The following is a 16,123-nucleotide window of genomic DNA, read 5'->3' as shown; positions in this document are numbered from 1 at the left end:
GTTGGGGCATGTGTGGAAGGCAACCAATCAATGTCTCTCTCTCTCTCTCCTACTTTCCTTCCACTCTCTCTAAAAATCAATGAAAAAAATTTCCTCAGGGGAGGATTAAAAAAAATTAAGAAGAAAACTCATAGAGAAAAGGTAGTATCTTTAATAAATGGTTCTAGAAAAACTGGATATTAAACTGGACCTCATCTTGTACCACCCACAAAAATTAATTTGATAATATAAGATAATACAGTAAAATGAAACAAACCACCTCTTAGACCACCTAAATAATTACCTGTTTGGGTAAAGTTAGGTTGTGGGTGCTCTCACTATAACCAATAGCTGTGAAGAACTTATCTTTTTCCTCTGGAGTCATAAGGTCATCAATAGCTACAAAGAAAAGACAATATTTTAAAATCAATTGCTTCAGTTTTACAGGTACAATAAAAAAAAATCAAACCAAACTAATAAGTGCCCTAAAATCAATAAAAACAAATGCTAAAGCAAAAGCAGCCAGGTGATTTCCTCTAATATACTAAAATATCATGCCTTTGCTCTTTTAGATCAAGAAAAAGCAGAGAGACCATTAAGGAAATTCAGGTCTCCTATATGGATTTTTAATTCCCTAAGTATTTTAAAAACTAAGAGAAACTTCTAATTAAATATCCATGTAAAAAGTAACAATTAGGAATGTTAAATGTAGTGATTTCTGAATTTCAACTTTTTAAATTTCACACAAATAATTTTTCTCCAAAAAAAAAAATATCAAAGTTTTGCTTTAATTTGAAACACAGAAATGTGCCAGCCTGATGTATCTGCTTATATGTTTGCCACATTGAGCTACTTTTATTTCAAAATTATGTGTATGTGTGTGTGTGTGTATATATATATATATGGCTAATATGAAAAATGTCCCCTTGGGAGTTCAACCGGGAGACAAGGAGTTCGATCGCTCGCTATAATGTGCGCTGACCACAGGGGGTGGCGCGGAATGAAGAAAGGCCCCGGCTGGCAGCCAGCAGCCAGCAGTGGGGGAAGGAAAGCCCTGGGCAGCAGCTGGAAGGCCTCGATCAGCCCTGATCACCAGCCAGGCCTAGGGACCCTATCCGTGCATGAATTTCATGCATCAGGCCTCTAGTTATGAAATAAAATTCAACCAACTGGCTAAAATATAATTTATATAGTTTGTCTTATGGGCATACAATAAATTACTTGACTTGGAACTTACTTTCAGGAATCAAAGATTCTTCATCTTTTTTCTTACTTTCCTTCTTACCCCAAAACCCACTAAACCAGCCTCCACGTTTCTCGCCTGCATCAGTAGACTTGTTCTTTAATTTCTGCCCGGACCGAATCACCTAAAACATCAAAATTTAAAAAATTAATTAAAGAGTAAATGTCCTCTTCATTTTCAGGTATAGTCGGGTAAAAACAAAGCTTAACTTTTTTAAACACTACAATAGGTTAACTATAGTCAAGAAAGACAGTTCCTTCTGAAATGATGTTTAACATGTGATTAATGTAGTCTATTAATTTACTTTCCACACCTACCAATAGCATTTTGCTGCATTTTGTTAAGAATTATAGTCAAGGATTCCAGTGATATGTCTCTCAAATTTTTAAGTTAAGGAGCCACTAGGACAGCATATTTCTGAGCAATATATCTTCCAAATATTTAAGCTAAGGAGCCACTGGGACTGAGGGGATAATGCTTCCACATTCAAAAGTCTGGCTACAGGATGAGTAAATGCAGTCCATGAAAGCCAGAGTATACAGAGGGAAATCCTAGAGGGAGAAGAGCCAGAGAATGGGATATCTGGGTAGAAGTCTGCACAAACCTCAGTCTAACCTAAGCTTCCCATGTATGAAACTAACCTCAATGAAAGTAGCAAAGGTTCAGAGACCTGAACTGAGATATAAACCATCTGCACAACTCTCAGACTCCTATACTGTTCATGTGCAAAATAGACCCAAACCAACATACAAAAATTGAAACAAATAGATTGAGATTTGAACCACTATCCATAGAAGGCATGTGCTAAGATAAAAAATGTCCAACAGTTTCTGGAGGATAACAGGACACAGAGACTACACAATATAATATTCACAATGTCCATAAATATAATCAAAATCACTTGATATATGAAAACAAAACAAACAAAAACCTAGGAAAATATGACCAATTATCAAGGAAAAGGATAATCAACAGATGCCAATAACCAAATAACCTAGATGTTGAAACTAATGTTACATTAGATAAAGGAAAATACTCTTAAAGTTACTAAAATGTAAGAATTTTTGGCAGAAAAATAAAATCTTTATAGGAATTCAATAGGAATTATAGACCTGAAAATGGAAATGATAAAGGAAAGAGTAAACTTGAAGACACAGCAATAGAAATTTTCCAATCTGAAGAACAGAAAGAAAAAACATTAGTGGGGAAAAAAATGAACAAAGCCTCAGGAACTTGCGATATATCAAAACATCATAGATATGTATATATGGACCTACATATGTACATATACATACATATTTATTTATGTGTGTTCATAAAATCATTGTAAGAAATAATAGCTGAAACATCTCACATTTGGGAAACCTAATGGTCAATTCTCAGTCTTCAGGTCAGTTGACCAATCAGATGCACCTGTCACAGTTGATCCCTCCCTCTTCCTTGCAATTCTTTCTTCACTTGGTTTTGAGGATATTATATTCTGAGAATTTTCCACCTATATCTCTGGCAACTTCTCCATGGTGACCTTTACTGGTTCCCATCTCTCTGACCTATAAACAATAGAATGCTACAGGTCTTTAGAGTCCACCAATTTTCTAGCTACTCTAACTTACTAGTAGGTAATTTCATCCAATGTCATAGCTTTAAATGCCATCTGTGTGCTTACTCCTGCTAAATTCATATTTCCAACACAGACTTCTAAACTCTACATTCACGTATCCAATTGACTACTCCATATATCCACATTAATGTCTGAATGGTAGCTAAACTTTATAGGTCCAAAACTGAACTACTCATCTCCTATCTCACCCAAGCTTGTTCCAGCTAATCTTCCCCCTCTCATTTCATGGTAACTCCAACTTCCCAACTGCTCCAAGACAAAATTCTTAGTCATCTCTGATTTCTCTCTCTTAAAATCTGAATTTAGTCCTTTGGGAAATAATGGCTCTCCCTTAAAACATATGCAGAATATTTTTAATTTTTTTTTATTGATTTCAGAGAGGAAGGAAGAGGGAGAGATAGAAACATCAATGTTGAAAGAGGATCATTGATCGGCTGCCTCTTGCATGCCCCCTACTGGGGATCGAGCCTGCAACCTGGGCATGTGACCTGACTGAGAATCCAACCTCCAATGGGGACCTTCGGTTCATAGGTTGATACTCAACCACTGAGCCCCACCGGCTGGGCGAAACATATCCAGAATTTGACGCTGAGGCATCACTCCATCGTAACCATTCTCAGCCACACTACCATTATTTCTCAAATATTTCAAGAACATCCTAACTAATCTCTGTTTTCAGTTTTGCCCTCCTTTTTACAGTCTGTTTTCAAATTAGCAGCCAGAGGAAGTTTTAAAACCTAAGTCAGATTATATTATTCTATTCATGAAATGGCTCCCTAATGCAGAGTAAAAACCAAAATCCACAAAAACTTAAAATGAATTGCTTTTAAGACCCTACAGCAAGCATGTCAAACTCAATGGCTAACACAGGCCAAATAAACAAGGTTTAAGTTTATGTAGGCTGCAAAAAAATAAAAGCTTCAATTTTCAAAGAAACATAGGTTTATTTCGATAGAGACATGCTGAATACTAAGGGCTGAAATAAATGAGTAATCGTAAACATAAACAGAACATTTTAATAAAAAATAATATTTTCTTGAACATTAACTTACCAGACACTGAACAACTGCACAAACTAATAAGCATAACAAAAATATACCTATTTTTCTTGTTCTCCAAAAGCTAAGTATTTCCTGTTGCGCACACCAAACAAGTCAGTACAAGACTAATGACATGGCAATAGGCTGCTAAAATATTCGCTGCTAGTATTAGTAGAGAGAAAAGGTGCACCTGGGGAAATGAATGCAACATGATTATTGTAATCAGTCATTAGCGAACATTGTAGTTTGTTATTAATAATCCTGTTTAACAGGATATTGTAAAAATTAAGTTACGAAATTTTATTAAAACATTTTTTACATACCATTATATTGGCTGGGCCACAAAAATACTCGTTGTGGGCCGAATTTGACATGCTTGCCCTACAGAATCTAGCATTCTCCATAACTCCAACAATCACCACTCCAACTCCTCCACTACCTTCCTTCTCTGACCACGTTAACCACCATTTCTCCTGGCTCTCACCACTCTACTCCCCGTAATGAGCTAGTTATGTTCCCACCCCAAAAATCTTTCAACTTGCTATATTCCTTCTGATTGGTACACTTTCCCTCAGGTATCTTTCTGGTTGGTTTTGCTCAAATGTATCCTTCTTAGTGAGACTTTCCCTGACCATCTTATTTAAAACTGCAACCCTATTATGATCTCTGCCTAGCCTTAGCACTCTTTATATTAATTTCTACATTATTTTTATTTACTTTTTTGTTTATTATCATTCTTCCTATTATAATGTAAGGGATTTTTGTCTGTTTTGTTCACTTCTGAATGCTAATGCAAATGATAATGATGATGATAAAGAAAAAAGTCACTTATTTAGTAATTGTTATATGCCAGGCACATAACAGTCTAAGTCAGTGGTTCTCAACCTTCTGGCCCTTTAAATACAGTTCCTCATGTTGTGACCCAACCATAAAATTACTTTCGTTGCTACTGTTATGAATCGTAATGTAAATATCTGATATGCAGGTTGATCTTAGGAGACCCCTGTGAAAGGGTTGTTCGACCGCCAAAGGGGTCAAGACTCACAGGTTGAGAACCGCTGGAAGTGGTTTACATCAATTATCATGCACTACTCACAGTAACTCTATGATGTAGGTACTATGCATTAATCCAATTACAAATGAGGAAACTGAGACACAGAGAGGTTACATAGCCAGCCCAAGGTTACACAAGTATTAGTTGGCAAAGCTGGGATTAAAATCCAAACCATCTGACTCCCAGGTCCACACTCTTTAACCATAATGCTAGTATAGAGATTTCCAAATGGTGTGATGCAAGAATTTCTAAAACACACAAAACCTGACTAATGGTCAGGTATACTGACCTCTTTACTCTTAGATTGCAAAAAAAAAAAAAAAAAGGCAACAGTAGAGATTTCCTGGTGGTGTGATGCAAGAATTTCTAAAACACACAAAACCTGACTAATGGTCAGGTATACTGACCTCTTTACTCTTAGATTGCAAAAAAAAAAAAAAGGCAACATACAACACAAGAATATCCATCCAGTGTGATTAAGTCAAAATTGTCAGATTTGCAAAAAATACATTTTTGATACGCCACAGAATTTTAGTTATTACTTTATGTGTGCCATAAGATTAAAAAAATTGAAAATCACTGTGCTAGCGTGATGGGCACTCAATGAGTATTTGCTAAGTAAATGAATGCACAAGTATATATGCTTCAAACCCATTCAAAAAGAGAAGCATGTGTATGAAGTTTTATTAATGTAAAAAACTAAAACAATATACAGAAATGCATTAACAATAGTTATCTTTGGTGTGTGACATAATGGGTAGTTTCTATTTTCTTTTCTTTTTTTGTAGATCAATATTTTCTAACTTTTCTATAATAAGTTGTATTGCACTTGTAATTCATTTTTTAAATACCAAAAAAAGTCATGTTACAGAATAATAGAAAAAACACATAACAATGCAGACAAGGTGCCAACTGAAATAAATCAGCATTTATAAAACACTTATGAACAGATTGATTCCAATTTTGGGGGGAAAAAAGAAGAGAAGAAGAGACAGAGGAAGAGGGAAAGAAGGAGAGAGAGAAGGGAAGAAAAAATGTCAGTGAAGTAAAGGAGGAAGGAATGGAGGGAAGAGAAAACAAAGCAAAGATAAAGTGAAAGAAATGGCTAAGAAGCATAAATAGGTAGGTACGCATGCATGGGGGAAAGACCTAAGAGTCTGTATGTCAAAAATGTTAACAGTTAGCATTCAGTGTTGCTAGAATAATGGATGACTTTTATTTACTTTCTATTGGGGGTGGAGGGGGGAGAGAGTTCAAAATTTTTGTCATAACATTTTTTTAAATTTCCCCTTAATGTCACCTTCCCCTTCCCCCCAATATTTTAATTTTTTCCTGAGACAAAATTAATCTGTGAAAATTCAATCTTTATTCTCAATTAAGCAAATCTCAACAACATCCTATGAAACTTAGCTTTCTTGATCCTAGGTTTAAGGGAGTAGTTGTAACATGTTTAAAACATAAAATCAGCTAATAAAAATAATTACCTCAACTTGTGCTTGTTGCCTTGCTAAAATTATGTTAAAAACATCTAGAGTCTTCTCCAAATCCTGTAAAATAAAGACAAGGAAAATGATCATTAGATAGAATACTTTTTTCTTCAATGATATCCAGGCTTACTTATTAGTCCATGAACAAACAGTATTTGTGATCAAATGAAAGTTTAAGTATAAATTTGAATATGCACTTGGCTTTTACATTTTTAACTTTTGCAATATAAGAAATAAGTTTTTCAAGGAAGTAAATCCTCAATAAGTATAAAAATAAGAATTTTAATGAGACCATTACAATACATAGATAGCCATATATGCAATGGAAACAAGAATATCTAGAAGGGGTATTATCCTATAGTTCTTACTTCTGACTCCCTCTATTCTATATTATTTTACAATCATTGTACTAAAGGCACCATTATAAAACACAAAATTTTTAAATGTAAAATTCTGCAAATCACAAGTAATCTAAAGTAGAAAGTGATTTGGGGAATTTACATAGATGTATGTAAGAGAAGCTCCAGTCATTGTGTTCAGTTGGTTGGAGCATTGTCCCGTTCACCAAAAAGGTTACAGGTTCAGTTCCTGGTCAGGGTACATACCCTTGTGATCTCAGTCAGGGCGCATACAGGAGGCAAGGGATCAACATTTCTCCCTCATATCAATGTTTCTCTCTCTCTCTCTCTCTCTCTCTCTCTCTCTCCCCCTCCCTCTCTCCCTCCCTCTTCCTCTCTCTCTAAAATCAATAAAAACATATCCTCAGGTTCATTAGATTCCACATACAAGTGAGATCATACAGTATTTTTCTCTGAGTGGCTTATTTCACTTAGCATAATAATCTCCAGGTCCATCCATGCTGTCTTAACAGATCAGAGTTTTATCCTTTTTACAGCCATGGAGTATTCCAAACAAAACCTAATAAAGAACCGGAGTCTGAGATGTCAGAGGGAAGGTGGGTGGGGTGTACAGGATGAAAGAAGGTGAAGAGAATAGCCAAAGAACATATATGCATAGCCCATGGACATAGACAACAATGTGGTAAGGGCCAGAGAGAAAGGAGGGCACGGTCAGGATGGAGGGGGGCAAAGGAGAGAAAAATGGGGGACATCTATAATAAAGATAACAATAACAATAACATATTATTTATTTATTTATTTATTTATTTATTTATTTATAATCCTCACCCAAAGATATTTTCTTAATTGATTTCTAGAGAGTGGAAGAGAGGGAGGAGGGGGAGAGAGAGAGAAACACTGACATAAGAGAGACACATTGATTGACTGGCCTCCCGCGTGCACCCCTACCAGAGCTGGGGAACCTACAACCGAGATATGTGCCCTTGATGGGAATCAAATCTGCAACCCTTTGATCTGCAGGACAACACTAACCACTGAGCCAAACCAGTCAGGGCAAAAAATAGAATATACTTTTAAAAATATATCCTCAGGTGAGAATTTTTTTAAAAAGTAATCCTAGTAACCTGGGTGTCAGGTGCTCTAAGTGTTATCTTATGCACATCTCACAACTCTATAAAACAGATATTGTTTTCATTTTGTACATGAGAACATGGTACCTGAAATGTTTAGAAACTTGATACTTTTTCTAATATATAATACTGGTGATTGTCATATGCTTCATAATAATAGGAATTCAATTCTTTTTTAATATATTTTTATTGATTTCAGAAAGGAAGGGAGAGGGAGAGAGAGATAGAAACATCAATGATGAGAGAGAACCACTGATCAGCTGCCTTCTGCATGCCCCACACTGGGGATCGAGCCCACAACTTGAGCATGTGCCCTGACTGGGAATCGAACGGTGACCTCCTGGTTCATAGGTCGATGCTCAACCACTGAGCCACACTGGCCAGGCAGAATTCAGTTCTTTACATTATGAATTTGTGGCAGAAAGTTATATAATCAAAGTCAGATGATATTAAGCAACTTATATATTCAGTATGATGTTTTTCTTTGTTTCAAAAGGGGGTAAGTAAGACTCCTCCTATCTTGAGAATACAGCTGTTTTTTATAAATAATAATTGGAACTATTTTTTAAAAGCCACTAACAAACCTAATAATATACACCTAGCTAATAATAAACAGATCTAACATTGATTTTCTATACATTATTACAAATACCAAACATATTTCTACAAATCGTTTACAGTAACCCCATTTTATCTAATATGAGGATGGATGAGAAGGATTTTTCAAAGAAGATAAAAATTGGGGGAAAATACTGTGCATTTTCCCATAAAATTCTCTCAAAAGAGATTAACATTATTCTTTCTAAATCATATTTTAATACAAATTAAATTTATAAAAATTAACATTAAAGGATGATTTAACAAATAATACCTTTCATCAACATATGCAAGATATACCTGAATTTGTTTCTGTATTTCTTCTGGGACTTTAGTCTGGGTCAGCTTGGTTTTGTAGGCACATTTATAACTCTTGAGCAATTGCCTGTGATTTTTTATGTTACTCCATGACCACATATGTGTACACCTTCTTATATGAACTTCAAGAATAGAATCAATTGCATATTTCCACCTGCAAATCAAAAATTTTTAATGTACATCTGAATATAGAGGTTTAAGAAAAAGCAGGAAAATAGCTTTGACTTTAGACCTAACCTGTTATACTTTTTGTTATTAACTCTTTTCTTGTAAGAGCTCAATAATAAGAGTTCAATTTCCCAGTATAATTTTCTGACTTAAATAGATTATGAAATGAACAAAGCACTCCAGGAAGAGGGTTTATCAAAGCAAAATCACAAAGACACAAAATGATTTGCTGTGCAAAATTAATAGCATCCAATATGGTTAAAACATTGAGTCCATGTGGATGACTAAAGTGCAATAAGACCAAAAAATGTTGAAAGTCTTGAATACTAAATTAAGAATTTGGAAATAATCTGGGAGTAGAAGTACAACAGAATGTATTTATGAAAAAAAGTAACAAGGACATAATATAAAAGATAACACTCTATGTCTATATAAAAGAAAAAAAGTAGCTTCATTATGTGGCTTTAAACATGTCTTAACTCTGAGAATCCCTAACTATATGACTATGTTTCTTATTTTTTTAAAAATAATTCTAACTTACCATTGTCGACCATTGGTATGAAGAGGTACATAAGGTTTATATTTCCTGTAAGGGGCATTTCTAACCATGTAATCCACTGACTCCAAAAGGTCAATCATACTTAAGTACTATTAAGACAAAAACAAACTTATATTGATTAGATTGCACACACGAGTAAACACTAAATAAAATAAAGCTACTTAATCGCCCATCTGACCACCAATATAACAATTCTGTGTGTCTGGTAAATAGCTCAAATAGAGGAAAACACACACACACACGTAAGGACTGTAGGTAAGATAAAGAAAAGGGCAAGTTAGCTTCTTCCTCTTTATTTTTCATAATACATTTCTACCTAAGGGTTACATATGGCTATTCAGCACTTAAAAGGTGGATAATCTGAACATAAATGTATTCTAAGTGTAAAATATACCACAGATTTCAAAGGCTTAAGGAAAAAAAGGATGTATAATACCTTAATTTTTAAAATTGAATGCATGTTAAAATGATAATATTTTAGACAGGTTAAATAAAATGTTATAATTTTAATTAATGTCATCTTTTCTTTTTACTTTGCTAATGTAGCTACTAGAAAATTTAAAGTTACATATATAACTTGCATTATATTTTTATTAGACTACACTGGATTAAAAGCTCAATTAGTTAATCCCTGCCCTTTTTTCACTTTCATTTCTCCAGGTCTGTTATCCAAACTCCCTGGGCATATAACCAAACTTGAGAAACAAATTTTTAAAAAGCCGCCAAAATAACTGTTCTAAAAAATAAGTAATATTGAATATAAGAGTGCCTGCTATTAAAATCTGAGGAAGAAAAACACATTAAAATCTCCATCAACAATTGGGAATTAAATGTAAATAATGTAATTCACTATAATTTGGTAAGACTCTCCACTAATAAGGAAAATATCAGATAAAATAAATTTCTTAAATTTGATACTTTCCAAAAAATATGTATAATATATCTATTTTTAGGAGTCAAATATTAACATAAGAAACCAAAAGAACCATCAGAACATTGGAGAAGGAATAATCACAAAGGACAAAAGCAGTCGAAATTCAAGGCTCATCAAAGTTAGAAACATCCAACTGAATGATACCTGAGGTTTGGTCAGTTCGATGGCAATATTTTGTACTTCTATGTTCCCATCAAGTTTGGGTGTTTTGAGCTCTGTTTCTGCATAAGGATTCATGTAGAGTTTTGCAGAGGCTGATATTGGCTGGAAAACTGAGAACACATGAGAAGAAGTAAGATAACCTCTATATGCTCTTACATATGAATGACTAAATAATTTTAAGAACACTGTTACACTGAAAGTAAAAAAAAATTATAAAACATATGTAAAAGAGAGAACTACCAAAAAATATTTAGGTATCTATTTATCTGCATAATACCAACAGTCAAACTCAAGGGTTAAAGTGGAATCCCCAAAAAGAAAATTGGGGTCCTGTGCTTCTAAATAAGAAATGTGCAAAATACAGACAATCTACGCTTGGGAATTCACACTCTGTAAAATTAGGCTTCTGCTCCTTGCTTCAAGACACTTAATGATTTTACTATTCATTTAAAATACTAATACAAGGTAGGAAACAAAAAAATTTTTTTAATCCTCACCAGAGAACATGCTTACAGATAGGGAGAAAGGGAGGGAGGGAGGGAGGAAGGGAGGGAGGGAGGAAGGGAAGGATGGAAAGTGGGAGGAAGAAAGGGAGGAAGGGAACTGAGGGAGAGAGGGAAGGAGGGAGGGAGAAATATCAATTGGTTGCCTTCCTTGAGTGCCCTGACAGGAGGTCGAACCAGCACCCCAGTTTTGTGCCCTGACCAGGAATCAAACTGGCAACCTTTCAGTGCACAGGACGGCACTCAACCAACTGAGCTACTCCGGCTGGACAGTAGGAAACAAAATTTGATTAATTTCTGTCTTATTTAATCACTGCCAGAATTTAGGAACAGAACCATGAATAAAATTCATGTAACCCAGAAAAAAATTGCTTACTACTTTACAATTTTCAAAACAATCACTGCATATATTCTTAGAATAAACTAAAGAAAATATTTTTAAAAGTGAGAAGTAGTATGAAAAGGTGTATTAGGAAAGATAACAGAGCAAAGTAAAGTGATAATTATAACTTATAATACTATTAAAATTATATAAATTATGATACCTTATAAAGTGTTTACAGTCTGCATGATAATATAAAATTTCAACTAATTTAGAGTTTATTTATAAGTGGAAGATGCCTAAGAATAAAGTTGGAGAATTTTCTGAACTAGTTCTGTCACGAGTAAAAGTGCTTTCACAAACTAGCAGCATGTGAAAACCTTGTCATCAGTAAATAGAGAGGCCAATGAACATAAAAGAAAAAGTGCCAACTCTTCTATAACAGCAATCAGTCATAAAAGGATATGAAGAAAACAATAGTGAACAGAGTGATATGGAATACAGAAGAACATGGGCATAAAATTTGAGGATGAGCATAAAGGAACATAGTAAATGTAAACAAATCAATAGCTTCTGTAGACTAATGAAACAGAAATGGAAAAAACAGATGAGATACATAAATAAGCAGGCAGATTTGTTAGAGATCTATTTAAAAGGAAATAAAGGCAAGGCTGCCAAGGAAAACTCACATAAAAAAATCTCTAATGTGGTTGGTTTGTCTTAGCACTGCAATAGTGACATGCTAGGGGTGAGACTGAATACCAAGATCTCAGAGAGACAGTTATGAAGCAAAGCAAAGAAAACCTAATTCCTAAAACAAAGAAGATTATAGCAAGGTAAGAAGGAAATGTGGAGGTCAAGGGCAGTTAGCTGTTAGGAGTGAACAATAGCCACATTGTCCTTGTCTTCCTTATTCTTCAGCAGTGTGTGTGTTATAATCTATTCCTAAATAATTAGTTACAATCCAAACATGCTATATCATAAAATTAAGGTATAAAATTAATACTTTCTCTTTGTCACAGTAATTTTATCAGAAGAAGTATACTAAAATGAAGTTTTTAATTCCAGGCTTCCTATAACATAAAATAAGCTTTTACCATTACTTACTATATTGATGGCTTGGTAGAATATCATTACTTGTAAGAATTTCACTTTTCAGATGATCCTTAAAAAAAATTGAATTATATGAAAATTAAAAATAAAATATTCAGCCACATATACAAAAAAAAAATACTTGGTCTTACATCAGTACCTTTATTTCCTCTTTGTAATTAGCAATCCATTAAAAAAAACAACACTAAACTTTATTTACAACTATATTTCTTTAGAATAAAATATAAAAGTATATAATTTTAACTCTAATTATATGAAAATTAAAAATAAAATATTCAGCCACATATCCAAAAAAAAAATACTTGGTCTTAGATCAGTACCTTTATTTCCTCTTTGTAATCAGCAATCCATTAAAAAAAACACTAAACTTTATTTACAAGTATATTTCTTTAGAATGAAATATAAAAGTATATAATTTTAACTCTACATATATAGAAATATTATAACATTGTGTTCCCCACTAGTAATCCGTTTAAAAAAAACTAAACATTATTTATAGATATATTTCTTTAGAATAAAACATAGAAAAATTTTTTTATAATTCTAAATATCTAAAATTATAACATTGTGACTTTAAAATATATATACATATACATATATGTCTATGAACTGGGATCTCAAACAATTTCTAGACAAAGGCAACTTATTTGTGTTACAGTATCTGAGAAATAAGAAATAGATTCTTAGAATTAATTCAGTTCCAAAATTCAACAGGTCTTCTTGACTCCTCTAAGTAAGTAAACATGGCTAAGACTGGCTTAACACACTGAAGTTTTAAGTTAATCTTTCACTGTTTAAGAAATTATTATCACAAATGCCTAAAAGATTTTTTTATTGATTTTTTTTTTGAGAGAGAGAAACATCAATATGAGAGTGAAACATCAATTGGCTGCCACCTGCACACCCCCTACCGGGGATCAAGAGCCCGAAACCCAGGCATGTGCCCTGACTGGGAATCGAACCAGTAACCTTTCAGGGCACAGGACAATGCCCAACCAACTGAGCCCCATTGGCCAGGGCTAAGAATATATTCTTTAGATCTGAACGGTATCATCTTTCTTTCTTTCCTTTTTTTTTTTTTTTGTAATAGCAATACCACTCTTTTTTTAAATGTTTGTATTGATTTTAAAGATAGAGAAAGGGAGAAGAAAGATAGAAACACCAACATTGATTGGCTGCCTCCTGCACACCCCTGCCAGATATCGAACCCACAACTCAGGCATGTGTTTTGACTGGGAATTGAATTGGTGGATGGGTCGATGCTCAACCACTGAGCCACACCAGCTGGGCAAGGTATCATCTTTCTTGACAATACTCTTCAAGCAATTCTCATGAAACACCACAATGTAACCAAATGCTATCAAAATAGTGTAAAAAATCCTAAGCACAGTTGATTCAATAGTATGGGTTCTCATCTCACTGTTTAATGAATGATTTCACAAAGATCTTCAAAAACAAAAGTGCTTTTTAAAAGACAGAGTGGATACCAAAAACTGTGTTTTATACTTCTGATTTAATTATATACAACTTCAACACAAGACTGATAGCCTGTCTTCATTAAGGATCTCGTATGTAAACAAATATAGTGTAGTTAGCTCTTCCAGATAAAAACAGAAATTACCAAGATCTGTTCCCTTGATCCCTGGTAAGACATGCTGCAGTTTACGTTCCAGTAGGCACTAAGGCTATCAAGTCGGATAAGCTATAAAAGAACAATTGAAAGAGGTCAAGCAACTAACACATTGAAGTTAAGAATCAATATTAAAAGATTATTCTCATGTTCAGTATCCCAAATTATCCAATTGCCATTTTGAGTTTATAAAGGAAAGAAAATAATGCAAAAATGGGGGAAATAATTGCTTCTCAGCCTTTTGGCCGAGATCAAGTGTAAAAATGAGAGGGAGGGGGTTTGTATGTTATTCTTAGACTTTATTATTAATCCAGCATTTGCTAAATTTTGCTTCCAGGAACACTATTTCAAATGGAATTCATTCATACAATTATCAAATATTTATTGAGAATTTACTATTTAATAGGCCCTGTACATGTTCTGCTAAAAAAAAAAAAAAAAAGGATATGATTTCTCCAGTCTCCAGTGGATAGGAATGGGTGTTTTGAGGGAGGCGTGAGGGGAGTGGATTCTATAATCAATAAGGTGGGGAAAGCTACTTACTAAATACCACTCTTGAATGTTCACAATGTTTATTAGTATATTTAAAGTATTCTGAAGTTCTGTAGTTTAAAAAAAAATGAAACATGCCTATTTAACTATGTACCAAATGCTTAATACTTTTAGTCAGTAATCTTACTTGACCAGAGAATATTTTTCTACAAATCTAATAATAAGTCAACTACCTAATGCTCCATAAAATACAATCTGGGATATGTTAATTTTATTCATTTTCTTTATATGTTAGGTGAAGAACCTAAACCTCAAAATAGGTAAGTGATTTTAGAAGGTCACACAGTAAGTAGCAGTGCCAAAACTGCTCTATCAAGGTTTCTTTAAGAAAATACATTAAGTGTTTGTACCTAGGAAATTCAAGAAATGTTTAATCCAGTCTAATACCTTGTATATAATTTTGTCTGCTTCATTTAACACACAAGGAGTCCAGTGTTCATTTGCAGTCTAAAAGAAAAAAAGAACTGTGAAATGAAATATATATATACACATATATATATCTCAAAATAGTACTCTAACATTTGTAAACTATAACTAAATAACTTAGGAAGAAAACACATAGAGCTAATGTTAGCTACTGTTAGCAATCTGTTTCTTTACATAACTTTATGACAAAATCAAAGGAATAACAGTAAAAATAGAATTGAAGACGTTCAAATTTAAATAAGTTAATCCACCCACAAAATAATTATTGAGTACTATGTGTCTGAAGTATGGAAGAAATTGGGTATGAATAAAAGCAGAGAGCTTGCCTATAAGCTATTGAAAAAGGTCCACTTCTTTTTTTTTTAAAGATCAAATAAATAATTATTGCAAAGTAAGAAGAAAACCAGAATATGGAAATCAAAGAATGACCATGTTTCCAGAAAATCAGCATGGTAAGCAATACTAAATTCTGTAATGAAAAAAAAACTAAATTAAACTTATTTGGCAGCCAGGGCATTACTGATGAACTTGTTAAGAACAGTTTCAATGGAGTAGCAGAGTCAGAGTACAGTAGGTAGGGAGTCAACAGGAGGTGGGGAAAGAAAGATAGCAAAGGTAGAAAATTCTCTTAGAAAGAAAAGAAAGAGAAGGCAGGTAGTTAGATGGTGCATGGGTGGAGCGGAAGAAGGTTAAAAAACAGGCTTTTTAGATAAGTATCACATGATCTCACTCATTTGTGGAATATAATGAACAACTGATGAACAAAAATAGATCCAGAGACGTAGAAGCATCAAACAGACCATCAAACCTCAGAGGGAAGGTGGGGGTGGGGGGTAAGGGGGTGCTGGTGAGGTATCAACCAAAGGACTTGTATGCATGCATATAAACATAACCTATGGACACAGACAATGGGGCGGGGGAGGGCA

At 33.8% G+C, this 16,123-nt stretch overlaps 1 protein-coding gene across 1 annotated transcript in view; it reads right to left on the bottom strand.

Annotated features, from left to right (window-relative positions):
• Positions 1 to 16,123, bottom strand: part of VPS13C (vacuolar protein sorting 13 homolog C (S. cerevisiae)) — a 182,912-nt gene that overhangs the window by 111,932 nt on the left and 54,857 nt on the right. Inside the window, exons 10-18 of the mRNA XM_014535515.1 lie at positions 15,159 to 15,218; positions 14,211 to 14,291; positions 12,584 to 12,641; positions 10,634 to 10,761; positions 9,538 to 9,644; positions 8,811 to 8,982; positions 6,422 to 6,484; positions 1,217 to 1,346; positions 284 to 378 (exon numbers count right to left, since the gene is read on the bottom strand). Of these exons, the coding sequence (XP_014391001.1) occupies positions 284 to 378; positions 1,217 to 1,346; positions 6,422 to 6,484; positions 8,811 to 8,982; positions 9,538 to 9,644; positions 10,634 to 10,761; positions 12,584 to 12,641; positions 14,211 to 14,291; positions 15,159 to 15,218 (894 nt within the window). The remainder of the gene's footprint in view (positions 1 to 283; positions 379 to 1,216; positions 1,347 to 6,421; positions 6,485 to 8,810; positions 8,983 to 9,537; positions 9,645 to 10,633; positions 10,762 to 12,583; positions 12,642 to 14,210; positions 14,292 to 15,158; positions 15,219 to 16,123) is intronic.

The sequence above is a fragment of the Myotis brandtii genome, unplaced genomic scaffold (assembly GCF_000412655.1).
Source record: "Myotis brandtii unplaced genomic scaffold, ASM41265v1 scaffold144, whole genome shotgun sequence".
Taxonomy (NCBI): Eukaryota; Metazoa; Chordata; class Mammalia; order Chiroptera; family Vespertilionidae; genus Myotis; species Myotis brandtii.
This window is presented reverse-complemented; position numbering and strand designations above follow the sequence as displayed.